The following is a 17,059-nucleotide window of genomic DNA, read 5'->3' as shown; positions in this document are numbered from 1 at the left end:
ATGGAGGCCCCGTCCGACTCCGAATCCCACGCTTCGGCCTCGGCCGCGGCGCCGTTGCGTGCCCCGGAGGTGGCGCGGCTCCGCGAGGAGCAGGAAAAGGTAACAGGCCGCGCTCCGGCCCCGGCCCTTGCCCCGCGCTTCCGCCTGTCGCCGCGGTCTCGGGAGGCGCCCGCGCCCTGCAGGTGCCCCGCTCCGGGTTCCGGGGGCTGGGGGCCGAGTCATCCAGCCGGCCTGTTCTGGCCTTTTTTGGGCCGCAACCCCTTGAGCAGTGCTCAGCTCTCTCCTGAGCCTGCACGCGAGAGGAGCACTGGCTCTAGGCCTGGAGAGAAGTGTTGGGAGAAACTTTTGTCACGTGCGTTTGTTGTCTTTTGTCTGGAGCCCTTTGACCTTCGAGCAGCGGGGAGGGATGGGAAGGAGGGATGTGACAGTCTCTTTAGCTTGTACCTAAAACTGAGTTTTTGAGTTAAATGCGTGCAAAGAGTGCGTAGGAATATTTTTTTTGGGGGGGGGAACACTGTAAATGGAAGTGTTCACCTTTCTCTTTTTATATTGTTATTATCTAAATGTTGCCAAAATGTATTCTCTTTGTTGCTCATTATTTGATTACACATAGAAGTTTTACTATGTTTGTTTTGGTATGCTTCTTGAACAGTCTCAGTTTGGGTGGTTTAGTATTTGACAAAATAGAATGCCATTTTGTTAAATTTTAATTTAGTATGATTAGTGAGTTTTAAACTATCAGGAAAGGAGAAAGTTTTGTATTTTTTTTCTTTTTTTTTTTGTATTTGTAGATGGACAGCATGCCTTTATTTTATTTGTTTTTTGTATGCGGTGCTAAGGATCGAACCCAGTGCTTCACACGTGTTTGGCAAGTGCTTTACAACTGAGTCACAACCCCAACCCAAGTTTTGTATTTTCTAATTTTTGATTTTCTGTATAAAAAAGTTTACCCGGTTAATTTTATTTTTAAATCTGAAAATTTCTTGCGAGTTCTGTGGTATTTCAGGTGAATTCTGCCACCTGAAGTGTCTTGAAATTTTTGCTTTGAAAAGCAATATTTATGTAAAATGCCCCATGTCATTATTGTGAGAGAGTATCATGGATTGTAAAGGGTTAGGAAGTTGCTTCAAAACTATGAAGACTTGAGAATCTTTTAATAAGGATCAGCACACCTTTTTTCTATGGCATTTCTGAATAAAAATGACTGCTTACATAGATAAATATACTCAGTTACCTGGGTGGGGTTTTTCATAGAACCTTATTCCTGCTTTGTTTGGAAACCACCTGTTGGGCTAAACTGGAAATCATTCCTATTTTGTTCTTTTTTTTTTTTGCATTAGATTTCCTTTTGGAGGCCATTTTTTTTCTAATACCATGTACCACTGTTGGGTTTTAAACTTGGTGACTTCAAGATAGGGGGAGGGTGAAAAATTCACCTACTTTAGTGTGTTTAAATTACAGGACATCAAAGCATCTTAATTTTTTAAAAGAGGAAAATTGGAAAGAAGAAAGAAAGAACTCTTCATGAAACTTTGTTCTTTTTTGTTAAACTGTTTATATTTTTTGTTCTTTCAAAACAGACCCTTAGAAGTTGGTGTTTTATTGCCTTTGGCTTGTAGTGGAATTACTTTTGCCTCAAGTGTGTGCATAATGCTGACTAATATGTTTTCTCTCATTTGGCATCTTAAAACATATATTTTTGATTTTATTCTGATGTTAGTGTGACTGAAATAGGAAGGATACTTTTCAAGGGATGCTCTGAACAGCTTGCTGGTATTGTATCCAGTTACATTTTGAGAAAAACAACTGCCTTTGCAGTTACAGTCTAGTGGGAAAGGAATTCAGTGGACATTAACCATGTTACCAAATTATTTGTTTTGTTAAGGTTTATTTGAAACATTAAATAAGTCTGCATGTCTGTCATGGGTATGTAAATTGATTCCCAGTTCATGATAAAACCCCTCACTGAATAGACTACATTTACTTAATAGAAGGATCTGTATCAGTGGACAGGAGACCCTATCATCCCAGAAAATATTTTGGATAGCTAACTATGCTTTAATTATAGTTTAGTACAGGAAGGTTTTACCTAGTAAGTAGTGAATTAAATTTTTTTGTGAGGGACTTTATTCAGGCTTTAGAATCAACCCATATTTATGTTTTATTTATTTTTTTGATAGTGCTGGGAACAAAATCAAGGGCCTCATATTCTAAGCAAGTGCTCTACTACTGAGTTACAGCTCCAGCTCCCAAGTCAACCCAGTTTTAAGAGTATATTACATTAGACACTAGTATTAGAGAATCAGGGTGACATTTTGAATGTAAAAGAGAAAATGTCATAATAGCTTTATATTAATGTGACACTTAGTACTCCTTCAGATAAGTCAGATATGGCTTAGGTCTTGGCCTTTCCCTATGTGGGTTCCATGAGAGAAAATTATGGATGACTATATTTTCATGTTTTTTTCTAGGATAATAAAAGGGAGGAATAAGTTAATTATACATTGGAGGTACATAAAATGGATGCTGTAGGCTTAGGTCATAAGTTACTCTGGGAATCTTGGTTAAGAAGGCCTGCTGAATAATGTGGGTGAAATGTTGCTCCAAAGTTTTTTTTTTTTTTTTTTTTTTTTAATTCCCCTAAGGAGTATAAGAAGTTTTACCTTGAGTTTCCCTATTTGTCCCTTGTTTATTCACTTAAGCCATTGAATGAAAATGATAAGAAATCAAGAAATTGGCAGTCTGAGGAAAAGAATACATAAGGGACATCGTTTTCACTTTGACTTACAGAAGCATAGCTGAATCATTTCCCAGAGGTCCCCCCCCCCCTTTTTTTTTGTTAGTTAAAGATTTGGCTTATACTTTTTCTTGATCTAGCAAAAAGACATTTAAGAAAAATTCTCAGTAGCTTTGTTTATTTTATTTTTTTATTTATTTATTTTTAATTTTTTTATTGAGTAGCTTTGTTTAGAATAATGAAAAAACTACAAATCTAGCATTAGGGGATTGGTTAAATAAATCATGATATATATAATGAGCTATTATGCAGGCATTAAAAACTGTAGAATAGTATGTACAGTATGGTTCCAATTACATGTACATAAATATTCACTTTATTTAGGAAAACACTATTGTTTTAAAAGCACAATTATTGGGCTGGGGATGTGGCTCAAGCGGTAGCGTGCTCGTCTGGCATGCATGCGGCCTGGGTTCGATCCTCAGCACCACATACAAAGATGTTGTGTCGGCCGAAAACTAAAAAAATAAATATTAAAAATTCTCTCTCTCTCTCTCAAAAAAAAAAAAAAAAAAAAAAACCCAATTATTTACCCAAAAGTTTGTGAAGTTGGATGAGATTGTAGTTTTTTAATAAAGTTTATGTCAATAAAACTTAGTTGTTATGCACACTGGGATGTTATATCTTTAATTGCTGAAAAGTGACTCTTGGCTGGTTTGAACTCCAGTTAGATAGGTTTATTTCTCAGATACTCCAGAGCTGGTACGTATAATTTATTCAGACATCCTCCAGTTGTTTTCCAAAGGTTTTAATTCTCTGACTGAAAAAAAAGGAGGAAAATCGAGATCAACTTTTTAAACTGGATGTCTTTTTTTTTTTTTAATCGGTAGTAGTAAAATATTTGGGAGAAAAATGTAAGCTACTTGGGGACCCTGTGTAGATTGTGACTGAAGTAGGATTAATGTGGAATATCTTGGGCTGTTCTAGGTTTCCTTGTACTAAGATCTTATTAAATCTGATTCTGTCTTAGAAATGCATTATGTTCAAATTTGGGTTTCTGGCTAAAGGGGATATTTCTGGGAGAGTATATATCTTCAAATGCTATCATCTTTTATTAATGAAACTACTGAGATTTTACTGTAATATGAAAAAAGGTGGTACAAAGTATGGTTTTCATAGGTTTATTTATAGGATAATAGTTAAGATAGGCAAATTCATTAGGATAATTTATTATTGAGTGCCTTATGTAATTCTCACTTGGAATTTTCATGTGGATTATATTTTCCTGATGATAGAGCCTTGGAGAATTAATGCATTAGAAGTTATTAATTAGAAGTAAATATTAAAATAGAATAAATAGAAGTAAATATTTTAAAATTTTCCTCAAGTGGAACAGCTAATTTTAATTATTGGAGGATTTTCATATTTGTCATGATAAACTAAGATTAAGGAATGGTCAGCCTTGAACTCCATATAGCAGCTGTTATTCTCTCTAAGCCTGGAATCCAAGTCATAGAATTTATTCAGCAAGTATTTATTGAGTGTCTACTGTATGCCATGCATGTTCTGCTGAGTGTGCAGTAATGAAAAAAATAGAAAAAGTTTTTGCTTTCATGGAAATTGCGATAATGGTGAAGACATGCAGTAGGCACATTTGAAATATCTGGTGATGGATGCTAAAAAAGGCCAGGTTAAAAAAAAAAAAGGGAAGGTAAGGGAATTATAGGGAATGCCTCTTATGTAAGTAGTCAGGGAGGGCATGTCTATTACAGTTTGAGCAGAAACCCTACAATAACTGGAGAATTAGCTTGTTGGATGTATGAAGGACATTTTGAAGAAGAGTTTTCTCGTTAGTGTGAGCAGATCAGAATGAGTCAGTGTGAGAGCAGCAACAGATAATTTGTTAGAGTTTTTTTTTGTGTGTGTGAGACAAGAAGCCATTGGGATGTGTTTTGAGCCTGATCTTTAAATTACAAATATCCATTTGTCTACTTAGGAAGGGATAAGATTGCATTATATGGAGTGGATTTTATCTGTGCCAGATGTTGTGATATAGGTGTTTACGTATTTGGTGTTAGAAAACTTCATTACCACTCCTATTTTTCAGTCAGGCAGTTGGGTTGTTTTGTAGTTTTTGCCTGGAACTTTCTCCTGGACTGTTTATGTTTTTAGTTCTACTTATTATGTTGTTTTCCAAAGTGGTTATTACCAGTTTACACTTCTGCCAGCATGGTGAAAGGTCCAGCTACTTCATATCCTTAATATCATTTGCTATTGACCTTTGTAAATATGTGCTAGCCTTTCTAGTATTGACTAATGAGGTTGACCACCTTTTCAAGTGTTTGTCTATTTGGATTTTTATTTTTTTTCTTTCATAAAAATACCTGCAAATCTCTTTGCTCATTTTATTTTGGGATGTTTGCCATATTCTAGTTGTCATATTCATATCCTCCTGCTTCAACCTCCCGAGTCACTGGGATTACAGGGGTGTGCCACCATGTCTGGCAATTCCTTATAATTCTTTATACATTTTTTGATAAGTGATTTTTTTTCAGTTATGAATTGTAAATTTCTCCCCTAGTCTGAGGCTTGAGTTTCTTTCGATGAACTAGAATTCTTAATTTTAATAATAATTTCCTTTATGGTTGGTGGAATTTTTTTTCTTTCTTTTTTTGAAGTGTTTAAGCATTGAACCTAGGGCCTCATTCATGCTCTGGTATGTTCTCTACAAGTGAACTGTGTTCCCAGCCCTAGCCCTGTCATTTTTTAAGAAGTCTTTTCTACTCATGTTCTGAACATATTCTCTTCTATTATCTTCTAGCAGCTCCATTGTTTTGTCTTGCAGGATAAGATATACATTCTGCCTGGAATTGATTTTGTGAATAGTGGGGGATTGAGGCCAGGTTTCATTTTTTACCATAATGGTACTTAGTTGCCCCATCACCATTTATTGGAAAGATCATCCTGTTTCCATTACATTGTAATCTTTGTCATAATTACATGACTTTATGTGTGGATTTGTTTCTTGGCTGTTCTATTGACTTGTCAATTCTGGCAACAAACCTATGACTTTATAAGTTATATTGATAATATTATCTTAATCTATTCCAGTCCTTATGCTTTCTGTTTCTTTTTCTTGTCTTAAGAAATAATTAGTCTCTCTAGTGCAAGATTGAATAGAAGTGATAGTAGGTGCTGAGTAAACTTTCACAAATTCACCATTAAATAGGATGTTTTCTGTGGGTGTTTTTTGCATTTACTTTTTATCAGATTAAGAAAAAATATCTCAAATTGTTAAAGAATTTTATGAATGGGTGTGGAATTTTAGAAAATACTTTTTTCTAAGTTAAATAATTGTAGGTGATTTATTTAAGAGTGTTTGATTTTTTTTTTTTATCTGTTTCATTTTTAGACAGGCAAAGTATGTTTGCTTGTATAGCTTAAGGTCCATTTCATTTTGCAAGTAGGTGAGTTTTAAGAACTCACTACTTGTGAGTTATATTTTATTTTAGAACAATTTGTTGTTAGTACTCAGTATCATGCCAGTCATGAGCCATGATGAAAGAGTGTCAGTTTTTTGAAAGTTAATAAACATAATAGTATTCTAAGGATGGGGGCATTTTCATTGTGTTAGCGTACTCCAAATTGGAACAAAAAATAAGAATGGTTCTAAAATGGTGGAGGGAAAGAGGGAAGGAGGTGCAAGAAATCTGTGCTTTAATCATAATTGCTTGATTTTGTTTTTCCACTTAATATTTTCAGTTTGGGTTTAAAAAACCTTTTAGCTAGTATTATCTGCTTTGCCATCTCCAGGTTAGTAAGTCTCAGTCTTCTTAGTCTATCAAAGGGCAGTTGTGCCCCACCCCCTTAAACTACAACTGTTTATTTTGAAAAAATTACCCAACTATGGAAAATTTGAGATGTGTAATGAACACTTTTTGTTTAGAGTCGTCAACTAATGTTTTATTCCATTTGCTTTTTTAAAAATTGTTTTTGGTAGTTGCAGATGGACAGAATGCCTTTTTAAAAAATTTGTTTATTTTTATGGGGTGCTAAGGATCGAACCCAGTGCCTCACACGTGCTAGGCAAGCACTCTGCCACTGAGCTATAACTGTAGCCCCCTATTTGCTTTTTTCCCTTCTCTATATTTCTTTTTTCTTGCCATGCTATTTGAAAATTGCAGGTATCAAAATTCTTAACACTTAAAAGCAGATATCATTTTAGAACATTCTATAAAACTGTAGTATATTTTTTCAGGCTCAAGAAATTAACATTGACATCTAACAAATTAAAATTTCCTCAGTTTTTCTAAAATTGCCCTTTATAATTCTTCTTTTGATTCAAGATTCAAAGGTCATAATTGCATTTGGCTATATTATCTCTTGAATTTATCCATATTATTTTTCATCTAAAATAATCCTCCTGCTGACTTATTTTCTATGAAATTGTCTGTTTTGAAAGGGTCAGGTCTATTTTCTTATAGAATGCCCCACAATTTGGAGATATCTAATGAATATAATCACAAGGAAATGAAGTTAATCATTTTTGGCAAAAATACTACATAGGTGATGATGACTTCCCATTGCATCACATTAGGAGATACATGTAAGATTAATGTTCTTGGAGGATAGTAGAATGAATCAGACGTTATTATCCTATGTGCATATGTGACTACAGGACCAGTGTGATTCTATATCACATACAACCAGAAGAATGAAAAGTTAACACTTCATTTATGTATGATTTATCAAAATGCATTTTACTGTCATGTGTAACTGGTTAGAACAAATAAAAATTACCAAAAAGATTAATGTTCTCTTTTCTGTCAAAAGTAAACCTGTAGTCTGAGTTTCTTAAAATGTAACAAAATTGTGTTTGCTGTAATCTAGAACTTAAATTTCATAGTGTGTAGTGCTATAATCTAGAACTTAAATTTCATAGTGTGGAGCTGTTTTTAAGTCTCAAAACAATGGTTGAAATAGCTCCACCTCCCCCACATATCTCCCTTTGTCCTTAGTCTTCATGCCTGTAGTGTACTAGGCAATCCAATCGTAACTATAGCCCTTCCCCTCTCCAATTTTAAATTAATCAATTATATAGTTTGTGACCCGGAACTCCTTCTATCAGAGTAAGGGGCAGTGCTGCATTGGGGATTAAAAACCTGGGCAGACTTCCTGCCCAGTGTGTTTGCTTGCCAGATTCTTTTTGGTAGCATCCCTTCTGCAGAAGTAAAGTTTGCCTTGTCAAGTAGCTTTTGAACATGTGTCTGATTTTTGTGACACATATTTCTAGCATGCGTATTGTCACTTTATCTTATTATTAATGTTCCTAAAAACTTACATTTGGAGATAATTTACCAGGTGTTATCCTGTGTGAGGAATAAAAGTGCTTATCCTTGTGTAAGGGATAAGTATCTTAAATGGTAGTTATACTAGAAGGCCATAAATTTTCTATTCCTGAACAGTCTTCTACAACATGGATGATCCTTGCCTACCTCAGCTGTTATATTGGTGTTTCCAAGTCATTTTGTAGCCATCTACATTTATTAGCTGGCCTTTTTCTGTAAGGAAAGGCCTTGTAGTACTTCCTCTACCTTATAGTATCACTATAGATTCATATCTAGATATATAATATAATGTATTATAATTTCTGTCATTATTCCTTTTGATGTTCACATTGTCCCAAATTTGGCAAATGGAGTACCTGTGAGCAAGCTCAAGCATGCATTTTTTTTCATATGTTCATTCATTCTTTGATTATTACCTTGCCCCCTTTCTTTCTTTTTTCAGTACTGGGGATTGAACCCTGGGATGCTACACCACTGAGCTACACTCCTAGCCCCTTTTATTTTTTATTTTGAGGTTGGGTTTCACTAAATAGTTTGGAACTGTGATATTCTTTCCTCAGCCTTCTGAGTAACTGGGTTGACAGGTGTACATCACCGTTCCACCATGCCCATTAATCTGCTTTTTGGTACAAGATATTTCAGGCTTACCCTGTAGTTTCCCTGCCCCAGTTATGAAATGAACTGTTTCTTCAAAGAGCCCTCATTCTTTTAAATGAGAATTACCTAGAAACTAAGGTCTAGATCCATGTATGGCTAATTGCTATTGGGGTGTTATTGCATCAAAACTCTTTGAGTGGACAGTGCTAAGGAAATGTATTAATATTTGGTATACCAGGAGAAATAATTATATATTTCTTATTTTTTATATCTAAGTTTTTACAAATACACAAAACCAAAAATATAGATAGTGAAGATAGTTTTATTTGAAAGTTTACTATAGGCTTTTAAACATAGCAGTTCTCTTTCAGTCCAGTAAATTTTGGCATACAAAAGTCATAAGAGACTTAAGAATACTGCCATATGTCATTTTAGAAGAAGGGATGGTCCATATTCTTGGTGCAAGTTATTGTATGATAAAGTCCTTCCTGTTGAATGGCTCATTGGATTTCCTTTTTGTTCTTAACACGTGTTAGTTTTTACTCATTGATTCTTTTCCCCCCTCCCTCATTCAAGTGAATCTGTCTTTATTCAACATTCACTATATTCAGATGTGTTTAGTTCTTCCATTGGAACAGTCTTTTTTAAGACTTACAGTGATACCCAGATAAATCCTTTTAGAATTCCTTCTTTCAAAACCCAATTGCAATATCTTCAGGGTTTTTTACCCTAGTTTCTGATCTTCAGAAGCTTGAAAAACTTGTAGGAGTAGAAAAGAAATAAAATTTAGAGCTGTTTTATTCCAATAATTTTATCTATTGTGAAAAATATATATGAAGTAAAATTTGCCATTTTAATCATTTTTAAGTGTACACATAAGTAATATTGATTACATTTGCATTTATGCAGTTGTCATTCTTACTTCCAAAACTTTTATCACTCTAAACTGAAACTCTCTAACCATAAATGGTAACTGTCCCATTTTCTACCCCTCATCCTTGGCCCAATTCCTGTGAATTTGTACATTCTAGCCTATTTCATATAAATGAAATCATATAATATTTGCCCTTTTGCCTTTGACTTATTTTTCTTGGCGTAATGTTTTCCAGGTTCATCCATGTTGTAGTATGTATTAGAACCTTGTTCCTTTTTATGACTGAAAAATATTCCATTGTGTGTGTGTATATATAAAATTTAGTTCAGTGTGTGTGTGTGTGTGTGTGTGTGTATAGTACATTTTGTTTGTATATTCATATGTTGTTTAGTACATGGATTGTTTCTACCTTTTGGTTATTGTGTATAGTGCTGTTGTGAACATTGCTGTGTAATAATCTGTTTGTGTCCCTGTTTTCAGTTCTTTGCGGTATAGCTAGGAGCAGAATTGCTGAGTCATATGGAAACTATTTAACGTTTTGAAGGACTTGCCAACTGTTTTCAACAGTGAGGACACAATTTTACATTTCCATCAGCAATGTATGAAGGTTCTAGTTTTTCCATATCTTTGTCAACACAACACCTATTTTCCATGTTCATTCATTCTTTGATCACTACCTTTCTTATTATGGCTATCCTAATAGGTATGAGGGATTACCTTATTATAGTTTTGGTTGCTATTTTCCTAATGACTAAGGTTGTTGCTCATCTTTTCATGTGCTTATGAGTCATTTATATTTGCATTTGGAGAAATTTTCATTCAAATCCTTTGCCCATTTTTTAATTGGTTTGGCATTTTGTTGAGTTGTAGGAGTTCTCTATGTCTGGATATTAAATTCTTATTTGTAATTTACAAACATTTCCTTCCTCAGGTTCTCTTTCTTAATAATGTTCTTTGATATACAAAAGTTTCTAATTTTGATGAAATCCAGTTTATCTATTTTTTTTTTTTTTTATTGCTCATGGTTTTGGTGTCAGATTCTAAGATTTCATTGCCAAATCCAAGGTCTCAGAGATGTTTTATTCCAAGAATTTTATGGTTTTAACTCTTATATTTAGGTCATTGATTCACTTTGAGTTAATTTTCATATATTGCTCATTATTGAATTTAATAAAATTCATTCAAAGTATTGTCATCTGAAGACTTATAATCTGAAACTTAATTTATACTGTGATTTTCACCATTGTCATTAGTGTCTTGTTTGGCTATCCAGTATGGTTTTTACTAACCACATATGTCTTTTCCACTTGAATTTAAATTCAAGTAGTTAAAATTCAGTAGAATTTAAAAATTCATTTTCTTAGTCACAGTAGCCATATTTCAAGTGCCCATTAGCCATATTTGATGATTAACTGCTGTTTACTTGGACAATGTTGATATTGAAGATTTCCTATCAAAGAAATTACTGTTGAGCAGTACTGGTTAAAAATGCTATTGTTTCCAAAAAAGCAAATTACCCAATCAATAAATGGGCCAAGGACTTGAACAGAAACTTCTCAGAAGAGGATATACAATCAATCAACAAATACATGAAAAAATGCTCACCATCTCTAGCAATCAGAGAAATGCAAATTAAAACTACTCTAAGATACCATCTCACTCTAATAAGAATGGCAGCCATTATGAAGTCAAACAACAATAAGTGCTGGCGAGGATGTGGGGGAAAAGGTACACTCATACATTGCTGGTGGGACTGCAAATTGGTGCAGCCAATTTGGAAAGCAGTAAGGAGATTCCTTGGAAAGCTGGGAATGGAACCACCATTTGACCCAGCTATTCCCCTTCTCGGACTATACCCAAAAGACCTAAAAAGAGCATACACAGGGACACAGCCACATCAATGTTTATAGCAGCACAATTTACAATAGCTAGAATGTGGAACCAACCTAGATGCCCTTCAATAGATGAATGGATTAAAAAAATGTGGCATTTATACACAATGGAATATTACTCAGCACTAAAAAATAACAAGATCATGGCATTTGCAGGCAAATGGATGGCATTAGAGCAGATTATGCTAAGTGAAGTTAGCCAGTCCCTAAAAAACAAATGCCGAATGTCTTCTCTGACATAAGGGGGGTGATTCAAAATGGGATAGAGAGGAAGAGCATGAGAAGAAGACTAAGAGGGAAGAGAGGTGGGAGGGAAAAAAGAGGGAGAAGGGGAGTTTCACGGAAGATGGAAGGAGAACCTCATTGTTATACAGAATACATATATGATGTTGTGATGAGAAAAAAAAAGTGTGTCACATTAGATTGGATAGAGAGAAAGGATGGGAGAGGAGGGGAGGAGTAGGGAGGATAGGAAGGGCAGCAGAATAGAATAGACAATATGATTGATGTATGTACATTCCATGTATGTATTATATGTCAAAATACATTCTGCTGTCATGTATGACTGAAAAAGTAAAAATAATTCGTATGGTAAAAAAAATGCTTTTTTTTTTTTTTTTAATTTATATTGTTTAATGGTTGTGAAGTGTCTTCCTCTGTCACTTTTCTTCTCTTTGCCTTTATGGGCATAAAATGAAAAATTCTGAATTCTTAACTATATTTATTAAAAACCAAATAGACTATAAAGATGGTCTCTCCAGTCTTTTATTTTCTTGAGAGATGCAGTGCTTTGTGCAATGTAATAAGAAAACTAAAGGATGATGCTTTACTGTTGATTACTTTATCCTTCTAGATAATTTCATAATTCCATTTTTTCTGTATTTTTTTGGGGGGGGTACTAGGAGTTGAATCCTGGGGTGCATAACCACTGAGCCACATATCTAGCCCCCTCTTTTTTCCCCTCATTTGTTATTTTGAGACAGGGTCTTGCTAAGTTGCTAAAGCAGGCTTTGAATTTGTAATCTTCCTGCCTCAGATTCTGGAGCTGCTGGGATTACTGGTGTGCCCCACTGTTCCGGTTCATTTTCTTATTATTTACTTCTTTTTTTAAACTTAGGAATAATTGATTATGAAATAATTACTGGGGGGGTAATGAAATATAGCAAGATGCAAGAAAAATATAATTACTAGTATCTTAGTCTGTGTTGTTATAACAAAATACTTGAGGCTGGGAAACTTATACAGATTTATTTGGCTCATGATTCTCGTGACTGGGAGTCAAAATAGTGTGGTGCCAGTGTCTAGTCTTGACTAGGGCCCGTTGACTTCATCATAATATGGCAGAGAAGCAGGAAGCAAACTGGCTGTATACAAAAGATACCAAGATGTGGAATGGCCTTACAAGATAGCATTAAACCATTCATGAAGGTGGAATCCCCATACCTTAATCATTTTCTTAAGCTGTATTACCTCTTAAAGGTTCCATCACCTCAACTCTGCCACATTAGGGGCCCAGCTGTCAGTACATGAAACTTTAGGGATCAACCATATTCAATCCATAGCAGTTAGGTTCTGATAGTGTCTTAGACTTATAAAGAGATTCAGTGTATTCATATTTTAACTGCAAAAATAAAATTTTATTCTTTTTTTATTACTGAAATATTTTTTTCTTTATTCCTTGGAAGACCTCTAAGAATGAATAAAGGTTATGAAATATTTTGAACTGCTCAAGAAACTTTGAGAAAGAAACTAAAAAACTAAAATTGGGTTCAGTGGATTTGGATTATATATATCCTAATAAATTGAATTCTGATTCATTACCACAAAAATTTTCCTCAGTGAAAAACTTGGTTCTCAATAGCATGTATATTTATTCATTTGCTATTTTATAATCTACACAAAATAGTTCCAGGATACCTACATTAATGCTACTGCCAACAACAAAACTTTATTAAGTAAAAGGTCAAGATTTCTTTGCAGTTTTGCTTTTCCAGAATTAACTTTTTAGGAGTGTAGCTTTTAATCCCAAAAGTTACTTGAATTTTTTTTTTAAGGCAGTTATAACTTGAATTTGCTATACAGTTTCTGTATGTGTTGAATTTTAGTATTTATCTTTTTCACTTAATTTTGTGTAATATATAAGATGTTTATATGGTTTAAAATCACAACTATATAAAAATTATACTGAGGTAATTCATTCCCATCCCTGCTCTTACATTCCCCTAGAGATTTTTTTTTTTGCTTATTTCTGGTTTATTCTTTGTGTTTTCTCTTTAAAAATAAATAAATCCATTTGTTTTCCTTACCCCACACCCCTTTTACACAAAATGTTGCATCTATTTTACCTCTTATTAAATGATATACCTGGGAATTACTTTTGGTTTATAGATTTCTTACCCCCTTTTGTACTTGTATACTATTCCATTGTATGGGTAACCATCACATATTCAGCTTTTATCTTACTGATGGGCATTTGGTGTTTTTTCAGCCTCTTGAATAGTACAAATCAGGCCTCATTCAATCACTTTATGCTTACATTGTTTCTGATTTATGGAATGACTTCAAGTGAATTCCTAAAGGCAAGATTATTGGGTCAAAGGGTAAATTAGTTTAGCTTTATCCCTATTTATAATCACCTCTCAAAGAACTGCTACCCTTAATTTAATTGATAGTATTAAGTAAATAGAGGTAAGAGAAATGGAAGAATATGATATCCAAAAGCTAAGGAGCTTGCCTTGCATGCACAAGGCCCTGGGTTCAATAAAAACAAAAACAAAACAACAATAACAACAAACAAAACAACAATAAAAGTTAGGTAGCAAAGTTCCCTTGATTGGCCTTTTTTCTGTGTACTCTCATTTTCCAAATTATCATTTCTTACCTGGAGGCAGTAATTACTGGCTTGTTTTGGTGGTTCCACAATTATTTCTTTTCTACTTATTTTTCATAGTACTCTTTAGGAATGGGACTAGGAGTGTAGCTCGATTGTAGAGCACCTGCTTAACTTGTATTAAGCCTGATGTACAATCTTCAGCATTACCCCCGTGCCAAGAAAGAATGTAAATTGAATTATGTGATTTTGTAACTGTCCTGCTTGTAATCTTTTGAGAACTTCTCATTGTACCTAGTATCATTAAAATGTGCTTTGAGACCCTTATATTGCCTGATTATATTGTCTCTTTCTAGTTTTTTTTTTTAATCATCTTGCCACTTATTCACTTATTTGCTCTACCTTAAGATAATGATCTAGTTGGGGTGCAATGTTTCTTTTAAAACTTTTTTTTTTTTTGAAGTGGGTAGTAGAATAGAATACTCCCATTAACTTGTGAACTTATACTTGATTTCTTAATTTTATAAATAGTGTAGTGTTACTGTAAATAAGGGAGTACTTTTTAAAAAAATAGTATATATTGCATATATAGCATATATATGTGTGTGTGTGTGTGTGTGTGTGTGTGTGTGTATAATATATATATTAGTTGGACACAATACCTTTATTTTATTTATTTTTTTGGATGGTGCTGAGGATTGAACCCAGTGCCCCACACGTTAGGCAAGCTCTCTACCACTGAGCCACATCCTAGTCCCAAAATGGGTACTTTTGAAGTAGAGGGGAAAAGAAAGACAAAACTAAGTTATATGCCAGATACTATCCTAAATCCTGAAGTATGTGGGGTATCTTTTCTACCCTCAAGAAACTTGACTTGTAAATGAAACATATTAATAGGAAACAATATAGTGTGATAATTGTTCTCCTAATTCTTTGCTTCTCAATTTTTTATGAACAGTTTCAGCATTCATCTTTTTTCATTGAAATTACTCTACCTAAGGTTATTATCCTCTTTCTTGTGAAACTTCCTATACCCTTTTGCATTTCTGCCTTTTTTTGACCTCTGTACTTCGTTTGAAATTTGCTCCCAGGTAAATTCTTCTCTAGGAGCTTTTATAATTTTGCTTTTTTCTGGTTCTCCTACATTTGTATCTGATTCGACTTATTCTCTTCAATTTCTTCCTTAAGTGTTTTAATAATTCCTGTATTTCCATCATTGGTTGTCAACTCTTCTTATTCTACATGTTCTCATATACTCCATTGTGCCCATGGCTTTTGCTTGTTGGGCAAGTTTTCTTGGATAGTCCACAGGTAGCTCCATCTCTTGAACTAAAATTTGCCATCTTTGTCCTTAATCTACTTGTTATACATTCTGATCCCAATCCAGGGCAACATTCAAACCAGAATAGTGTCCATCTCTTCTTGCTGTGGTCTGAAAGTTTGTGTATAATTCCTCACCACATGCTATTTATATGTTGAAATCTATTCACCAATATTATAGTGTTATATGGTAGGGTCTTTGGGAGAGGATTAGGTTATGAGGGCAGGGATCTCAATAATGGGATCAGAGCACTTTTCAAAGAGGTCCAGGGAGCTACCTTGCCCCTATCATCATATGAATATACAAAAAAAGTACCATTTATGAACCACCAGACATTGAGTTTCTTGACACTCTGATCTTAGATTTCGCCTTCAGAATTGCAAGAAATACGTTTTTTTCCTTTGTAAACCACACATTTCATGGTATTCTATTAAATCATCCTGAATGGACTAAGAATATAACACTACTAATTTTCTTTTTCTCTTTTAAAATATTTTTTTTTAGTTGTTAATGGACCTTTATTTTATTTTTTTATATGCAGTGCTGAGAATTGAACCAGGTGCCTCACACATGCTAGGCAAGCATTCTACCACTGAGCCACAACCCCAGCCCCCACTAATTTTTTTTTGTCATTTCTACTTATATAATCTGTATATTCCGTCTTAAGGATCACCATCTTAATTTGGACTCTACTTGAAAAATAATATGCCAGAAGTTTCAGTAAATATTACTATGTTGCTAGTCTTTTTAATTGTAAGCATCCTGGTGTTACCTCATTGTGCTTTTTATTTTGCAATTCTAATCTGTAAGCTTGTATCTATTTATTTAGATATTAAATTATCTCATTTATTACTTAGTTGCAGTTTACTCATTTTGCCATGTTTTCCATTTGTCACACTTTTTATCTTTTATGTTAGTAATTACTTTTTTTAAACTGGGCATTAATCCCCAGTACCATATCAACTGAGTTACATCCCCGATCCTTTTTATTTTTTATTTCAAGACAGATTCTCCCTGAATTGTTGATCACATCTCAAAGATGTGATCCTTCTTTCTCAGCCTCGCAAGTTGTTGGGATTACAGGCATGGACCACCATGCCCAGGTAGTAAATATCTTTTAAATGCTATTAGCTTGATAGTTAAAAATTATTTTCCTTTTAGTTATTACTCTGGAGATTACAGTATGGATTCTTTACTTATGGTCTACTTTAAATTTTCCAGTTCTGAAATTATTCAAATAATCATTCAATTGTTTTTCATTAAGCATTCCTACTTCACTTGTCTATTGTATTTTTAACCCCAAAGATATTAGAATTATTATTGTTTTAAGTATTCAATTTTCATTTTAACTTAATTCTGAACTAGCAGCTCCCCCCCCATCCCAACACACACACCTTAAGTATTTTAAAGATGCCATTACCTTATCTTTTGACTTATGTCATTTTTTTTTTTTTTTTTTT

At 34.0% G+C, this 17,059-nt stretch overlaps 1 protein-coding gene across 1 annotated transcript in view; it reads left to right on the top strand.

Moving 5' to 3' along the window:
- Nucleotides 1-17,059, top strand: part of Uri1 (URI1 prefoldin like chaperone) — a 64,866-nt gene continuing 47,807 nt past the window's right edge. The window contains exon 1 of the mRNA XM_015497080.2: nt 1-99. Within this exon, the coding sequence (XP_015352566.1) occupies nt 1-99 (99 nt within the window). The remainder of the gene's footprint in view (nt 100-17,059) is intronic.

This window comes from Marmota marmota, unplaced genomic scaffold (assembly GCF_001458135.2).
Source record: "Marmota marmota marmota unplaced genomic scaffold, marMar, whole genome shotgun sequence".
In the NCBI taxonomy this organism is placed as follows: Eukaryota; Metazoa; Chordata; class Mammalia; order Rodentia; family Sciuridae; genus Marmota; species Marmota marmota.
The sequence above is the reverse complement of the archived record's forward strand: the minus strand, read 5'-3'. Positions and strand labels throughout refer to the sequence as shown.